General features: G+C 37.2%; 1 protein-coding gene across 3 annotated transcripts in view; it reads left to right on the top strand.

Moving 5' to 3' along the window:
* Spag16 (sperm associated antigen 16) overlaps positions 1 to 17,141 on the top strand; it is a 912,250-nt gene that overhangs the window by 32,937 nt on the left and 862,172 nt on the right. For all 3 annotated transcript variants that reach the window (XM_055617071.1, XM_055617070.1, XM_055617072.1), the window contains exons 6-7: positions 10,031 to 10,138; positions 12,936 to 13,053. In XM_055617071.1, coding sequence (XP_055473046.1) covers positions 10,031 to 10,138; positions 12,936 to 13,053 — 226 coding nt within the window. The remainder of the gene's footprint in view (positions 1 to 10,030; positions 10,139 to 12,935; positions 13,054 to 17,141) is intronic.

Below are 17,141 nucleotides of genomic sequence, written 5' to 3'. Positions count from 1 at the left end.
GCACATTTTGGATATATGTCTAGGAGAGCTGTTGCTGGATCTTGAGAAAGCACTATTCCTAATTGTCTGAGAAAGTGCCAGAAAAAGTCCAAGTGGAACAAAGACCTCAACATAAAACCAGACACACTAAACCTCTTAGAAGAAAAAGTGGGGAAGAGCCTTGAGCTCATTGGCACAGGAGATAACTTCTTGAATAGAACACCAGTAGCACAGGCTCTAAGAGCAACAATCAATAAAAGGGACGTCATGAAACTGAAAAACTTCTGTAAAGCATAGGACACTCGTCAGAACAAAACAACAGCCTACAGATCTTCACCAACCCTATATCTGAAAGATGGCTAATATCCAGAATATATAAAGAACTTAAGAAGTTAAACAGCAAAAAAATCAGTTAACTCAATTTAAAAATTGAGGTACAGAGCTAAACAGAGAATACAGAGAATTCTCAATAGAGGAACATCCAATGGCAGAGAAACACTTAAAGAAATGCTCAACATCCCTAGTCATCAGGGAAATGCAAATCAAACGACTCTGAGATTTCACCTTACACTCATTAGAATGGCTAAGATAAAAAACTCAAGTGACAAATATTATCTTTATATTTTTGGCAAATGGATAAATCATTAGGTCTGAAAATCCATCTCAGTGTAGAATTTACACGTCTCTCCAGAAATGTGTTTTCTCTATTATGCTCTACAGTAACCATCATTGTACCTTGGATTGATTTTATATGTTTACAACCGTCAGTGGTAAGATAGATCAGCAAGGGCAAGGTGTGCGTCGAGTTTGATCCTGGGAACAGGAAAATGGCAGGAGTTAAGTACTACCCAAATTTGCTCTTTACCTCACGAACATGACATGGCACATTGCCCCCTCCCCTGTGTATCTCACATGCATGCACACGCATACACAAAAAGATTAAAAACAAAAACATAGCAACAGAATTGTAGAATTTTTTCTGTATGTGCATGTTTGCTTTCTTACACTCATCAGAAAGTCTACATCATATACGGATGATTTTGTGTTCATCAGCAGTGTTTCTGGATACTGCCTGGTAGCTAATTCTGCTGCATGGTGGTTTGTAATGGTTTGTTCTAGCGCTGTAGTGGTTTGTCTGGCCTTGCTTCACTGTTGTTCCTCCAATTGCTGATTGCTATGACTATAACTGCTCTTACACTCCTGTACATATCCTTTGTGGGAGTGTGCATTCATTTCTTTTGTATAAAATCTTGGAGTGGGATTTCTGGGTCAATTTGTTGGATGTTGTGCATTACAAGGACCCACAGCTCACTCTCCAGTGCTGAATTTCAGTCCTATTAGTTCCTTACTAGCAGTGTGTGAGAATCCTAGTTGCTCTCCAGCCCCCAACAGAGTATCGGCAGTCTGTTTTATTTAGCCTTTTAGTGGGTTGGTAGTGGTGTCTTGTGGGCTTGGTATCACCTGAGATCAGGTGATAATGAACACAGCACTTTGTGTGTGTTGCCCTTTGGTATTTTTGGTATCGGTATTGCCTTTTTGGTATTTTATTTTATTTTTAGTTTTGGTATTGCCCTTTTTGCCTAATCTTGATTAGGCTGTTTATTTTGTTATTTAAACTTATGATTTTTTTTCTATTTGAGGTACACTTTGAGTTTTATGAGTATTGCCCGTCATGCTGTGACTATATATTTTACTTAATTACTATCATCTTTTATCTTCAGGCCTGGCTGCAAAGTCCTCCTCTGTGGCCTAGCAGGGCTGCTCCTCCCTCAGGTGGTGGGGGGAGAGGTAAAAGCCAGCCATTGAGTTCATGTCAGAAATAGTTCCTGTTCCCCGTACTAGGGTACCCACTTGGATACTGAGCTACCTACCATGGGCTACATCTGAGCAGGGATTCTAGGTTATATTCACATATGGTCCTTGGTTGGAGGAACCGTCTCACAAAAGAGCCCTGTGCCCAGATATATTTGGTCCTTGTGGAGCTCCTGTCCTCTCCAGGTCATACTAACTCCCCTTTCTTTCATATGATTCCCTGCAGTCTGCCCAAGGTTTGGTTATGAATCTCAGTATCTGCTTTGATACACTGCTAGGTAGAGTCTTTCAGAGGTCCTCTATGGTAGGCTCCTGTTCTGTTACTTGTTTCCTCCTACAACCAATGTCCATCCCATTTGTCTTTCTAAGTGAGAGTTGATCATCTGACCCAGGGTCCTCTTTTTTGTTTATCTTCTTTAGGTGTATAGATTTCACTATGTTTCTCCAATCTTATAGGTCTAGTTCCTACTTATAAGTGAGTGTATTTTATTTAAAAAACTGTGTATATCTGTGTGCCTATGGTATTTGTACCTTTGTTTTTTCCTCACACATGTTGGTTCTTTCTTGATTCTTGGCCTTTTCATATAAAAATTACAATCAATTTTCTAATTTCATACAAAAACGTGGGTGAGATTGAGACTCATATGACTTGAAGATGCACCTTGTCTGCAACCTTTCTGTGTATATAAGTACACATGCATCTGCTAGAGGGAGGAAGTGATGCCTTGATAACTTGGAGTCTTTGCATGGCACTCTCTGCAGTTACTCTGGTTTGTTTAAGTGAATATTTAGGAAAGACTGTGAAATGTAAACCTTTTCCATTGAATTAACATCCATGGGCTTCATATGATAAAGGATGCATCTCCTCACCACTGTGTCCCAGGGTCTGTCATTGTGTCTGAGACAGAGTTATTACTTATATGATTGTGCAACTATACTTTAGGTTTGCTGTTAGCTGTTAATGATTTTTAGAGTAATTAATTGATGGTTTTTGTCTTTGTAACAGTTTTCAGAGTAGGCTTTATTTTCTTTCCATGGCGGTAATTTAAGCCACTTTTTGCCAACCTAAATTTCACTCTGTTTAGACATTTGCCTTTCTTTCTTTTTTCTTTTTTTCTGAATCCTTACACTAATGAAATATAATACAGATCAGAAGGGGTGTATAAAGAGCCCCACATACGTGATGGAAAATACTGAGAATCCAAACTTAAAGAAAAAAATGTATTTTTCTAAAAATAATGAAAAAATTTTTTACTTTCTGCCAATTGCTATGGAAGAAAAAAAAAACAGGTGTTTTCTTAAGGAGTTCTGATTTTGAGTACAAAATTCACTTCTATAAAAGGTCAAAGATTGTCCAGCTTCGAGAAGACCCATTTAATTTAATGGCTTTCAGAAACAAACACTGTGAAAATAAAGATAATAATGAAGCCCATAAAATTTTATGCTTTAGTGTTTAGGTAATTGCTTGTTAAATTAAGAAGGTATTTTTTTTTTTCTGGACATGGCTATACTCCTTCCTTTTGCAGTTAAAAATATAATGAAGTTTTTCTTCAATCTGGCTGAATTCCACTTGGCTCTTCAACAGTTATTCCAATATTAATTTTTGTGGGTCAGTGTAACTAATTCATTTATCAGCAACTGAGGATAATGAAATACTTGGTAATTATCTAATTATTGTTATCAGTGAGAAAAATATGTGGCAAGGATGGCCTGCTTTGGTTGGTGCAAGTAAACAAAAATTTCTGTGTTTTCTCTTGCCGAATTATGATAATGAATTAATTCAGTAACTTCTTTACTAAATAGCCATCTCCAAGTAATTGCTTAAATTTATTGATAAAATTATTTCACTGGGACTCTTCACGTAAGAATGATTTTTAAGACTGTGATACTAAATCACATTCATACTACATTCAAAATTGTGTTTCATTGTATGCTAAGAGTATACACATCTTAATATTATGTAGTTGAATTATAGATGGGTAGGTGGGTGTCCTAAAATGGAGAGGCACGATAATTGTTGTACCATCTTACTAAGACAAGGCGTGTATAAAATATTCTCTGTGAAACACAAGTTTAAATAGACAGTTTCACTGAATATCTCTTCATTGCACTTGAAACAGAATCTCAGTATTTGCTCTCTGTGTTAATAAATGTTTTTTTTTCTTTTAGCACTAATATGTTATACTAATGTGATGAGAAGATATGATGAATTTAAAATATTAATTGTTCACATGAATATTTTATCCTATTCCTTATTCCAACTTCTGTTTTCTTTTATTTAGCAGACAGGCAGGCAGCAGGAAGGTCATAATAAGAGAAGCATCAGCATGAAATGAATTTAAATTGTGTTACCAAGCACACTTCATTTGTGCAAACAGAGAGCAGGTCCCTGAAAACCAATTTAATGGTCAGAAAAACTTTAAAGTCTAATACTTCAGTCAATTCCTTGCTTTCTTTCCTGGGATGAGCACAGATAGCTTTCTAAATGTGTATTGGAAAGGGAGGTGAGGTAATGCTTCACACTTGTGATTCTGGTTAGGGACATGGCAGTATTTTGTTTTCCAAACAGATTTTAATCTATTGAGATTTTACATTTCAAATATGAGAAATAAAATATATTTATGTAATTCATTAACCAAGAACAAGAGAGTTTCAATGGACTGTTTAAAATATACTTCCATGAAAATTTACTTTAAAAAGATTTATTTTAGGCATATGAATGTATATATATCTATGTATTTATTTATGCTTCATTTGCATATATGCCTGCATTACAGAAGAGGGCATCAGACCCTATTATAGATGGTTGTAAGCCAATATGTGGGTATAGGGAATCGAACACAGGACCTCTGGAAGAACAACTGGTGCCCTTAACCATTGAGGCATTTTGCAACTAACTCTGATATGTTCATAGTTCGTACAACTCAAGGTCACATTACTATGAATAATTTTCTATGGAGAATGTCATCTCCTTATTATCATTTCTAGAATAATACTAGAAATATTTTAATCAAACAGTTGAACCTATTTATTGATTAATTATGGAGATTTAACACTAGAATTTTAAATTGAGTTTGTTCCTTGATATTTCCCTTTATGGATATATTACCTTTTATTCTTCCATCTTGAGAACAATTATACACACATTTTCATACTTTCAACATAAAATAAAATAAGTTTTGAGTGTGTGCATTCTTACATCTTTACAACTAATTCCACTACAACCATTAAATTACCCTTTGTGCTTTCCTTTACTTTTCTGTTTTTCCACCCACTGTGTTCACAGGGTGGGGTAACAGGATAGCAGATAGGTTCCTTCCCAGCTGCTTCATTCTCACCCCCAAGGAAGCATTCTGTGTCCCTGAGCTCTGGTGTTAGGAATCTTATCTTTCCAGCCGCCTCTTACTCACACTGTCATCAAGCCTTCCCCTGTGTCTGTGGTTGGTCTTGGCGGAGTGTCCACTAAGGCAGGAGTAAGAGACTGTACTTGGTAAGATGTAATTCTAGATCCAAGAGATTTATCTGCTCCTCGCCTGAGTGAGTTGTTTTTCTTCTTTTTCTTTTTCACCCGCAGCGTGCCTTAGCTGCTGCCATGTGTGTTGCCCTTCCCTCTGGGCCTTATTAAAGTTGGTGGCCTTTTCATCTTTGCTCTGCTTCCACTGGTTACCATTAGGAAGTGTGGACACAAAAACACAGATCGCATCTCAAAGGGAACAAGTGATAAATTTTTTGAAGTGAAATATGAGTGATGATGGGCTGAGAATACAGATTCAAGGTGTCCCAAATATCATGGTCTAATGTAATTACTTCATGAAGTTTTTATAGAAGAAAAAAAATTACAAATCATGGCACTAGTAGAACACATTCTTGAAACATCAGGTAGAGGTACAGCAAAGTGGTGTTTTATGCTTAATTTTAGATGTATCTGATTACATTCTGAGCTTTGGTATTAGTACCAGGTAATGATTTGTTACCCATTCTGGAGGGATTTACCTAATAGTAACAAAGGTTGATGTTAGGTCAAACAGCGAGTGGCCATTAGGTCTCTAAAGATTGTCCAGGAAAATCTGGCTAAAGATTTGCAGCATCCAAACTCTACATAACCACCAAAGTATTAATGAGTTAACCAACGTCACAACACTTCACCACACATCTGAAATTCTCCCCTCGCCAAAATTTCGAGGTTCAATTAAGTAGCTTCTCTAGTCCCCTGAGTGTGCCCCCATCTTTCTACTGAAACCCGAGTGGAGGGAGTATGGAGTATGGGAAAGAGCTTCAAATGGAATCAGTCTGCCCAGCATTTTCACACTGCCATGCTGACTCTCACTTGACCTTACTTAGTGTTTTTGAATATTACTTAATTTGTCGTCTTCTGTACAGCTGCAGTCCAGTTTCCATTCCCTGTCCTGTGTGTTGCGCTTCGCTCGTAGGTTGTTTTCATGTTACATGACTCTTACACTTCAGCTGTCTGGTAGGTTCTAGAACAAAATTAATTTTTAATTTATCTACTTTTGTTCTGTTGTTCTCAGAAAAAAAAAAAGCAGTGTTCTTAGAAAATTTGTGCATCTTGATCAGAACCAGGAATCATTTGAGGTTTCAGCTTAATAGTTTATAATGTTTAATTAGCAAGTGTTAACAAGTTGTTAAAACTGTGATTCTGAGGCTTTGTGGAGCTGTCAAAACAAAACAACAATTCAAGAGACTTTAGAACGATGGATAAACATGGTCAGATTTCTAAACTTTCACTAAAAACTAAAGGTGATTTGACAACAAACAGTACATGCTTAGTGTGTCTCAAATCAATGAATTTGAAATATATGTATTTTGTTTTTAATTTATGTCCTTGTGGTCTATTGGAAAGCTATTCTGACTCTGCTGTTTTCTGTTAACAAAAACTACATAAAACACGTGGGAAATGTTGAAAAATAAGGCTCCATGTCTGAATGAAAATTAGCTTTAATTAAAAATTGCAATAGTGAGATCATAGCTAGAAGCAATATAGTTTCAATCAAATAAAAAAATAAATAAATCAAATCAATCAAATAAAAATCTATTGAATCTAAATTTTGTGTAACTCTTAGAGTTCCAAAAGTAGGTGAATAGAACATGCCTACAGTGTATTAAAATCATTGATTAAAATTCTATAAACTTAGGGGCAGGAGAGAAGTTTCTGTAGTTTCTGTTGTTTTTCTGAATGACAAGCAGTAGATTCCTAGCATCCATTTTGACAGTTCACAACTGCCTGGAACTCTAGTTCCACTGTATCCAGTAGTCTCCTTTGACCTCTATAGGTGCCTGAAAGCATATGCCCTCACCAACAGATACCTGTACACACGTACACACACACACACACACACACACACATATACATATGGAAGAGAGTCTCTGTATCAGACAAAACTTAAGCAATGTTTCCTGAAATGCACAGAAGATACTCTTGAACCCGTAGTTGTGGGATTGTTAGTTGGTAACTTCATAATCAGTGAACTTTAATTATTTTCCACTGAGTCAGTTGTGGCTGTGAAAACAAAAAATGTGAAAAGACAGTAAATTACAGATAGGTTGATAGTAAAATAACAAAAAGATAGATTTTATGAAGTTTTCAGTTATTTTAGTGAATTGTGTAAATGTATGGCAAGCTCAATCCTTGAGATGCTTGACGTTAAAATCTTTGCATACCATGAATGTTCAGCAGCCACCGTGTTAGTAGTTAACACAATTTTGTCTCCACAAGTTAATATCTTGACTTTTTGTATGTGTTGTAACACAATTATAATTAAAATGTGATAGTCCTAAAGTTTTAGATAAACTGAAAGAAAATGGGAAGTAGTTATAACCTAGCCTTATAGGAAAATGCTATTTTTCAAATTCATGGTATGATGGCTCATCCTCATTTGCAGCTGAATTGAAGTTAATTTCAATTCACTGTGTAAACCCACTTTATGAAGGACTTTTAGGAAGGTTAATCAAAGAGAAGAGATTCTCCTTGAATGTGGGTAGCTACTATAACAGGTCCCTAGACCTTAACACAACTGATGTCATTTTAGAGGTACCATTGTGACCTTAAAACCCAGCACATAGGCCAACACTTGCAAAAATGGGAACAAAGACCCATAGACAGTCCTCAAGTAAAAAGTCCTTAAATGTGCTAACCTAGCTTTTTGGCTTCTGTAGTTCTGTTTCTTGTTAACTGAGATTTGACAACTGGGATGTGGTTTTTGTGCCTAAATTGCCAAGAAAAGGGTTGTAAAACTCTGGGATGCATGATTTGGGCAAATTCCCTGTGCAATCACCCACTAAAAAAAAAAAAAACCTTTCTTTTTGTCTTTAAGAGTGTTCATGTGGGACTGGAGAGATGGTTCAGAGGTCAAGAGCACTGGCTGCTCTTCCAAAGGTCCTGAGTGCAATTTCCAGCAACCGCATGGTGGCTCTCAACCGTCTATAATGAGATCTGGTGCCCTCTTCTGGCCGTGTACATAATACACATAAATAAATCTTTAAAAAAAAAAAAGTGTCCATGCCCACGTGGTGGTCCCTGGCAAGCTTCCCTAGCTCATGGACTTTCACGTCCTGAAGGGAAGGGGAAAGCAAGCAGAGCACCAGCCCCTCACTTGACCGTGCCTCCTGGCTGTGACTGCGACACTACCAGCAGCCCTCACTCCTGATGCTACTACTCCCCTGCTGTGGTGACTGTGACCTCTAACTGTGAGACAAAAGCAATCCCCCTTCTTTAAAACGCCCCATTTTTTCAATGAAGAAAGCAACAGTAATACACGCGGTGCATCACTGGGTTTTGTTATGTCTTCTGTAGCCCACATCACGCATATGTGTGCACACATAAAAGCTGTAAGAAACAATACTTAATTATTGCCTTGTTCATCAGATGAGATTTAGATCTGAACAAGTGAATCATAATTTGTTGCTCATACCAAAGAGTTGGCATGAATATGAAGCTGAGGTTTGGATGGAAGTGATCATTGTTAGTGTGTTTATGGGACTTTGCTTACTTATGTGTGATGCGACCTCAAAATTTCTTAGTAAAGATCAATAAAGAAAATCTAAAATAGATTTGAAAGATTATGGAGAAGAGAAGACTTAGAATTTGTATCAATGTCTCTGTGGCCACACAGTACCTAGAATTTGATTTTATGGCCAGAATTCCCACTGATCAACATATGGTCCACGGGAACCCTGGAGACCTAACCTTATCCCACAAACTTCCCTGGCAGTGCCCAGACACTTCCTCACAGAATCCTCTGACACAGCTTAGCGCTGAGGCTTATCTCTGTGCATCTATGTGGATTTCAATTTTGCAATATTTGTGACACATAAAAGCATGTTTCTGATCCTGATGTAGCATATCCACCCTGCAGGCCAGTTCATTTCTCAGAGTATGAAAAGCTCAAGGAAGCATGTTGTTAGTTATCCAATATGGATAGAGAGATTTTGTTGTTGTTGTCTACTATAAACCATCCTTTACTGAGGCTGGCATATGACTGAGGTTAAGTGAAACACTCTCATGAGCACTTAACTTAGAACTCCAGTTTAACAGAATTTGCTTTCTTGCTCTATTTTAAGGTTTGTGCACCTATCCAGTGTAAGAATATTTCTGTACTGATTGAATCACTAGTATCCTCACATTGCTAATAGTTAACTTCTTATTTATTGGGAATTGCATATATGTGATCAGTTTCTCACAAAGATAGCATATATATTACATATATATGTATATATATAATAATTTGATCATCTCTTGGTACATATTTCTCATCTTAAAAGAACAAAATTTTGGTTTTCTGGAATTTCTGTCCTTTCCAATCTATGAAAACTAAATGCTCCGATATATTATCTGTCCCCAAAACTGACGAGTAAGCTCCCTTCCTTTATTTCCTGTTCTTGTGACCCACTCTCTTTTATATGTATTTTAAATTTGTAAGCCAAAGTTCTCTTTGGCAAGAAATGTGTTACACCGTACACATATCTTGTAAGCAAGTTGATTTGAATCTAACTTGTTCTAAAAATATTAGGTATGAACAACTCACATTTTTGGAAGTACAGGCTTTGCTCTTTTGTAACTCAACAATGTAGCAGGAGTAACGCTTAGCGCCTGGCAGTGCCGCACTTTAGGTGTCCCCTCAGTCATCATTGGTCACTCACTGTTCTAACTGAACACAAAGTACGCTTTTTCCAGAAGAAAGCGGCAGCGGTCTTGAAAGCTGGTGCTCTTGGTCTTTTTCAGAAAGGCCAGGGAAGAGCTGCTGAGGACGCAGAAGGAGCGGGATTTCCACCGCATGCACCACAAGCGCACTGTGCAGGAGAAGAACAAGCTCATTGCCGATCTGAAAGGGTGAGATGCTCCTGTGTGCTCAAGGGGTGCTTCGGTTACTGGGATCCGCCCGCAGCAGGACTGTTGAAATAAAGGTGTCCTTTTACATCTATTGGATAGCAAGTGGGAGCCCTCAAATTGAAGGAATATTCACACTGTTGGAGCGTGTGGTAGAAACGTTAAGCGAAAATATAAGAAAATGCACCATGCTGTTTCCTTGTCAGTCAAGACAGTTTCAGTAAATCTGGTGTAAGAGAAGGGCCTCGGGTGTGTTTTCAGTGAGCTGAATTCTCAAGAGTGGGTGAGCTGGTAATGTCCTCAGGCTGCCATTGCGAGGCTGGGTACTGTGAGGAGCAGCACCAAGTGAGAAAGGAGCATAGAGTGTTACAAACCATGGAGGACAAAGAGCAGGCAGACCTTTGTTGGGATAGAAGGCATACCCTAAATTAGCTTCAATTTATGAGAGCAATTTTAGAAGCTATTTCGGAGGCATTATTCAGACTTCATGTTTCCTCCTTCATTAGCTTCCTTCAGTTCTTTTACTGTAAAGCAAGAAATCCATTTTACATCCCTTAAATAAAATGATGTTTTGTTTGTGTTAATATAAAACATTCTGTGTTGATAAGGATATTACAAATACATGATACCCAACATAAACACTAGGCGTTTATATTTAAATATATATGTATATATCATATCTGTTAAATGTGCAATTAGAAAGGGCTCACTGGACTAGTTACTTTTATCAGTGTTATTACATCACACCAGACCGGAAGGAATTCAGGGACTGTAAGGCTGATTCTGGTTTATAGATTGAGGGATACGTGCCATCATGGCAGTGTTGGCATGGAAGCTGGGGTGGGATGCTGGCTCATCATCTCCACATGCAATCAGAAAGTAGAGAGTGAATGACATGTGGGTTCAATCTAAAAAAAAAAAATCTCTAGGCCTGCACCAGTGAGAACTGTTCCTGTTGAAAATCAACCTCCAGAAGATTGCCCTTCCTTCCCTAATGACATCAACATCTGGAGACCAAGTATGGGAATTCATTAAGCTATAAGTAACGTTTTACACTTAGACTCTGAGATTCTGCCCTTGTGCCTCATGGGCTCCCATCCCATAGCAATGAATAAAAATTTTTGAACTTGTAGCATTTCTACAGTAATTAGTATCTCCAGCACTGTTCAAAAGTCCCAATTGGTTTGGAACTCAGTAAGTAGTTCCATTTCCAAAGGGAGGAATGGTGGTTTAACAAAGCGTTATCAAACCAAAGTAAACTGAAACCAAATAGGGCAAATGACAGCTCCTTCCTGCATGTATCCAGTGTCTGGAGCTTGTGATGGAATTTTCTGTATGACAAGGATCTTGAGTAGCCCCACCCTTCAGCCTTCATGTGCCGCCTTCAGCACATGTAGCTTCTCCCTGGCTCTGGGCTTCATTCTGTACCTGTCGTTTTCCTCAGAAAATAGCCTGTAGTTTTGACATCGCCAGCCACCTGAGGCTTCCTTTGCAATGTAGACTTACCATTGCAATGTAGACTTATCCTATTTTAATACAAAGAATGAGTATATATGTAAGAGAATACTGCTCAATATGGAATGGAATACAGCTAGCAATATGTGATACAGAATAACCTGAAAAACATTTTTCTGAGTGAAAGAAAAGAGCTTCCAATGATAATATATGACACCAAATTTATGATTCCAGGGTTTTCTGGGATGCTATGAATGTTACTGTATTTTGATAAATAAATATGACTTTAATGGATACACATATTAATCTAAACTGCTAGCTCTAGCACTTAGGAGCTATATGTTTTGCTTCATATAAAACATTCTTCAGTAAAAATTAAAGCATAGCTTGAAGGAATTTTCCAATCAAACAAAAATGTGAAGGTAATTAAAAAAATTAATTTTTATAAAATCACTTCTTTTTATATTTTAGATTATTATTCTTTATTACAATTTATTTACCTTTTACCCTAGCTGTAGCCCCTTCCTCATCTCTTCCCAGTCCCACCCTTCCTTCCTCTTCCCTTTCCTATGCCCTCCTCTAGTTCACTACTAGGTAGCCCAGAAGTGTAAAGACACACTTGGTATATACTCGCTTATAAGTGGATATTAGCCATATAATATAGGATAAACATATTCAAATCTATAGTCCTAAAGAAGCTAAACAACAAGGAGGACTCTAGGGACCATACTTAATCCTCACTCAGTGAAGTTACTTATATGAAGTAGAATTATCTTCTACAAGACACTGAACTAGTGTAAGCATTAGAGAAATGATCTATATGTAAGAGCATGTTCAAAGGACCTGAGTGCCATTTTCAGAACCCTTGTCAGGCAGTTCATAAGCATGTGTAGCTCCTGCTTCAGGCCAAATGACACCTTCTTTAGTCCTCTTTGGGCACCTGCATACAGACACATAGACACATAAATTTAATAATATGTTTTGTAATTAACTTTCTTAATATGAAATCAATCAAACATGTTTTCAAAAAAGAACTGCAGCAGTCTTCTGAGTACATGCTTGAATACAGCAACAAGTATTGCTGAGAAATAGGAAATCAGGTAAGGAAATATGGTTTTCCATCCTGTATTCATCCCTCACTCTAGGTAGACTGAAATTCCGCAGGAAACATCACTTCTGTGCTTCTTGGCTCTGGCATGCTGACCTTTATATGGCTACTAATTTTTATTCATAAGCACACAAAGATAGGATGAAAGACAAAAAAAAAGGTTAGGTGTTAGATGAAAATCACTGATGTAACTATTTTACCCTTTCTGATGATGCAACTGGCCTTTTACTTTTATAGGCTGAAACTGCATTATGCATCGTACGAACCAACTATAAGGGTGCTACATGAGAAGCACCATGTTTTGCTGAAGGAGAAAATGCTGACCTCTTTGGAAAGAGACCGAGCTGTTGGGAAGGTATGGAAAGAAGCAGTCAAAGCTACACTGAAACAATTGTGTTTATTGTGTGTGTGTGTTTATGTGTATGAATGTGTGTGCAAAAAAAGGCAAGCATATGTATTCATATGGAGGCCAGAGGACATCATGAGTCATTTTCAGACAGGTTTCCACCTCCTTCGAGACAGGGTTTCTTATTGGATTGGAGCTCACCAATCATGCAATATTGCCTCATCAGTGGGTCCCAGGCATGTTCTTGTCTCTCTGTCCCCTTGCTGGGATCACAAGTATGTGTCACCATGTTGGGCTTTTTATATGGGGTCAACTCAAGCTTTTGGGGTAAGCAATTTACCAATTAAGCTGTGGCTACCTTAACCCTTAATTATTCATTTTTATCAGTAGAACAATGGTTTGTTTATTGATGTTAAGTTTTAAAACATTGTCCAGCAATTTGTATATAAAATTTATTCGTAAATATGAAAAGTATCTCTTCTATTTAAAACATAATAATTTAATAAAATAAAATAAAACATAATAACTATTATTTAATTAGTTAACATGTAGCTGAAACATGAAATAATAGACTATTAAAGTAAGTTAGAAGAAAATTCTCAGCCTTTGTAGTAATAACAATGACAAACAAAGACATGGGTTAAAGTCTGAGCTTTGAAAGCTATGCATATCAGCTTCAGGTAAGTTACTAAGGTGATACATAGATTTTGAGAATGACAGCTGGTTTAGTTGTGCATGCTCCAAGGACCTCAAATGTTGCACACCACAGTCATCAGGGATTGACTTGGGGTAGTGGCTCTGAGTTTACTGTATCCCACAAACTGGGCTTACCAGTGCAGGCTCTCATGGGATGTTTGAATTATAAGTAATATTAAATAAAATGTGTGTTCAAATTGACATGTATGTCAACTCTAAAACCTTCATCCCCTTGATTCTTTTCCATAAACAGTAGTAAGTGTTAGTTACTTTTTTCATTGCTTTGACAAAATACTCAAGAAAAGGAAATCAAGGAAGAAAGGGTTTATTTAGTTCTGTGTGAGGATGCAGTCCACCGTGTCAGGGACATTATGGAGCACGATGTGAAACAGCTGTTAACGTGGATCCACAGGCAGGAAGCCGAGAAAGAAGACCGCTCATTCTCAGTTCACTTTTATTCAGTCCAGAACCCTAACCCCTGGAGTGGTGTTGCCTGTGCGCATTCAACGTGAATCTTTCCTCCTTGGTGCTTCTTTTAAATGACATCGCAGACCTTCTTAGAAGTGTGCTTCTGTTGTGATTCTATATCCAGGAAGTTGGAACGTGAAGACTAATGCTTGGAACTTGCTTACTCTCCCCCTGCACACTTTATTTCTACTTCTGCAGCCGAGCAGAACTGGCTCTTCCTCATCTGCTGTGTGACTAGGGCCAAGTCATATACCCAGAAACATTCTTATATCCCTTGTCTCAACATGATGGTGGTTCCTTAAGTAGGTCAAAGGCCATGTTGAGGACATTTAGGTCACACACAGAGTCTTTGGGCTCCAGACTTAATTACTACTTTATTAGAAAAAGATATTAATTGGGATTGATGGTGTGAATCTGGATAGTCTGTAAATTAATCCTGCAAATATTCAAGTCTTTTGTATTTTCTTCTATTTTTTTTTTCTCATAGTAAATAAGGATGACTCACTTGCCAAATAGGCCAACACGTGTTAGTATCCAAGGAGATTCCCTGAGGGAGTAGGAGTGTATGTGTTTTATTTGGAGCAGCTTCAGACTACCTGACGTGTTTGTCCTTTGCTTCAGGTTAAGCCTTCTTTCTCATGTTCTCACAGTAACCTCTGATTTTGCCTTTCTTGGGTTTTTCCTTCTTGTACTACTTTGTTGTGTCGTAGGGGCCATGTTTCCGTACTGTTCCACACTGAAAGCCATTCCGTGTCCCGATTTGTCTTAGTAATCGTCACAGAACAATTTCTAATGTTTTCTCACAATCTTAAAAAAGAATCCAGATTTGTAAAATAATTGTTGATGGAAGAGTTTATTTCTTGGTATTGAAAATGGAAGCAGTGAGGATTTAGAAACAGCTTTCCTCTCTTAGCTACATCTTCTGTTCAAAATTGTAGACTCATTACAGTTTGAGAAAGTCATATTTAATAGATGCACTAAGAACAAAGTTGATACCGGGTATCGGATGGCATTTTAGAATTGTTTTACAGATATCAATGCAAATTGGGTGTAAAAATCTAATGTTCTTAGGATAAGTTCTGTGCTAATACCTGATTGCTCACACTGAGTATTTTATTCAAACCCCAAATGGGCCAAGTGAATAAGATTATACAATAATGTATCTACCATATCGTCAAGAAAGGTTGTACAATTATCTATTGTCTATATTAAGAAATAATTTCTAATTCATTGAACCCAAATATTACGTGGCAAAATGACTGTCAGATATCATACTGTTCTGGTCTTGGAGCTAATTATCCTAGTCCCCAAATTAGGGAAGAAACTATAGTTTTAGTCATAACCATTCTCCTGGAAAGCAAGCTATGCCTTCAGAGACCGACCTTATTTGGCTAGTTTAACACAGAGACCAGCCTATTGTCAACAAACCTTTTTCTGTTAGAGGTGATACATCAGGTATAGCCTGAGTGTGTGATCAGTGATTAATCTTCTGACCCAAACCTATTAGTGCATCATGAAGCTACAGAATTAACTTCTTCAAAATATTTGTACAAGAAAAATATTTCTAAGTTTATGTAAAATTTACCTCTGACTTATCACAGAGGGTGGATCACTTTCATGTTTATTTTTAATCATAAGGTTAGTTATTATTTGATATACTCTGAGAATTCACCTTTTTCTTTTTTATTATTATTATCATTTATTACAATTTATTCAACTTGTGTTCCTCTGTGGCTCCCTCCTTCATCTCCTCCCAATCCACTCTCTCTCCCTCTCCAAGTCCAATGATAGGAGATGACCTCCTCCCCTTCCATCTCACCCTAGCCTATCAAGTCTCATCAGAACTGGGTACATTGTCTTCCTCTGTGGCCTGGTAAGGCTGCACCACTCAGAGGGAGGTAATCAGAGAGCCTGCCACTGAGCTCATGCCAGAGACAGCCCCTGCTCCTCTTAACTAGGGAACCCACTTGGAGACTGAGTCTATGGGCTACATCTGGGCCGGGGTTAGAGAATTCACTTTTAACTAAAAAAGAATCTCCTGTTTACTATGGGAATCCTGATAATCGTGTCTTTAAATCCTTATCCATGAGTACTATGTCTTTTTCAAAGATATATAGTAGTTGCACTATGAAGTGTCAGAATTTAGAATTTTTCAAATTAAAATTCCTTGAGAATTTCATACACGAGTACTGTAGTATTAGTTCCCTATTCCAAACTCTTTCATGTTCCCCAACTCTCTCTCAGCTTTAAACTTTATCTTTAATTGTGATTGTTGCATGCACACCCAAAATAATTTCATATTTAAAGGCAACCTATTGAGTCCATTTAGTGCTACTCCTATGTATACATATTTAGGGCTGACCACTTAGGACTGGAAAAACTTATCAAGAGGTTCTTCTCTGGAAACAAGTGATTTCCCCTTTCTCAGGAGCTGTGAAATTACTCATCTAGATCTTCATCTTTGGGTATGGACTTTGAGATTTTTCACATCCATGTGGATAAATGTGGGTATGGACTTTGAGATTTTTCACATCCATGTGGATAAATGTAACTCTCAGAACTTAGAAAATTGATGTTATTCAATTTATATCTGGAAGAGTTAATGTATATATATTTACTAGATAAAAATATAGTAAGCATACACTTTTAAATTTCTTTGCTACATAATAAATATTAAACTGATTCTTTTAAGTTTATTTAAAACTTAAAACTTTACAAGTCTAATTGTTAGTTTTTCATATTCATGGAAAATATTTGAAAGATTCCAAATTCATAAAAATGCAAAAGTATGTATGTATGATGGTTAATAGTCCTTTTCCACTTGACAGTATTTATGGTTGCCATGGAAACATACCTCTGGACAAGTCTGTAAAGGTACTTCTAGAAAAGTGCAACTCAAAATAGGATAATAATGCCATTGCTGGGAATCCAGG

This window comes from Psammomys obesus, unplaced genomic scaffold, assembly GCF_907164565.1.
Source record: "Psammomys obesus unplaced genomic scaffold, mPsaObe1.curated_primary_1811, whole genome shotgun sequence".
In the NCBI taxonomy this organism is placed as follows: domain Eukaryota; kingdom Metazoa; phylum Chordata; class Mammalia; order Rodentia; family Muridae; genus Psammomys; species Psammomys obesus.
Note: the sequence above shows the minus strand (reverse complement) of the source record. Positions and strands in the feature narration are given on the sequence as shown.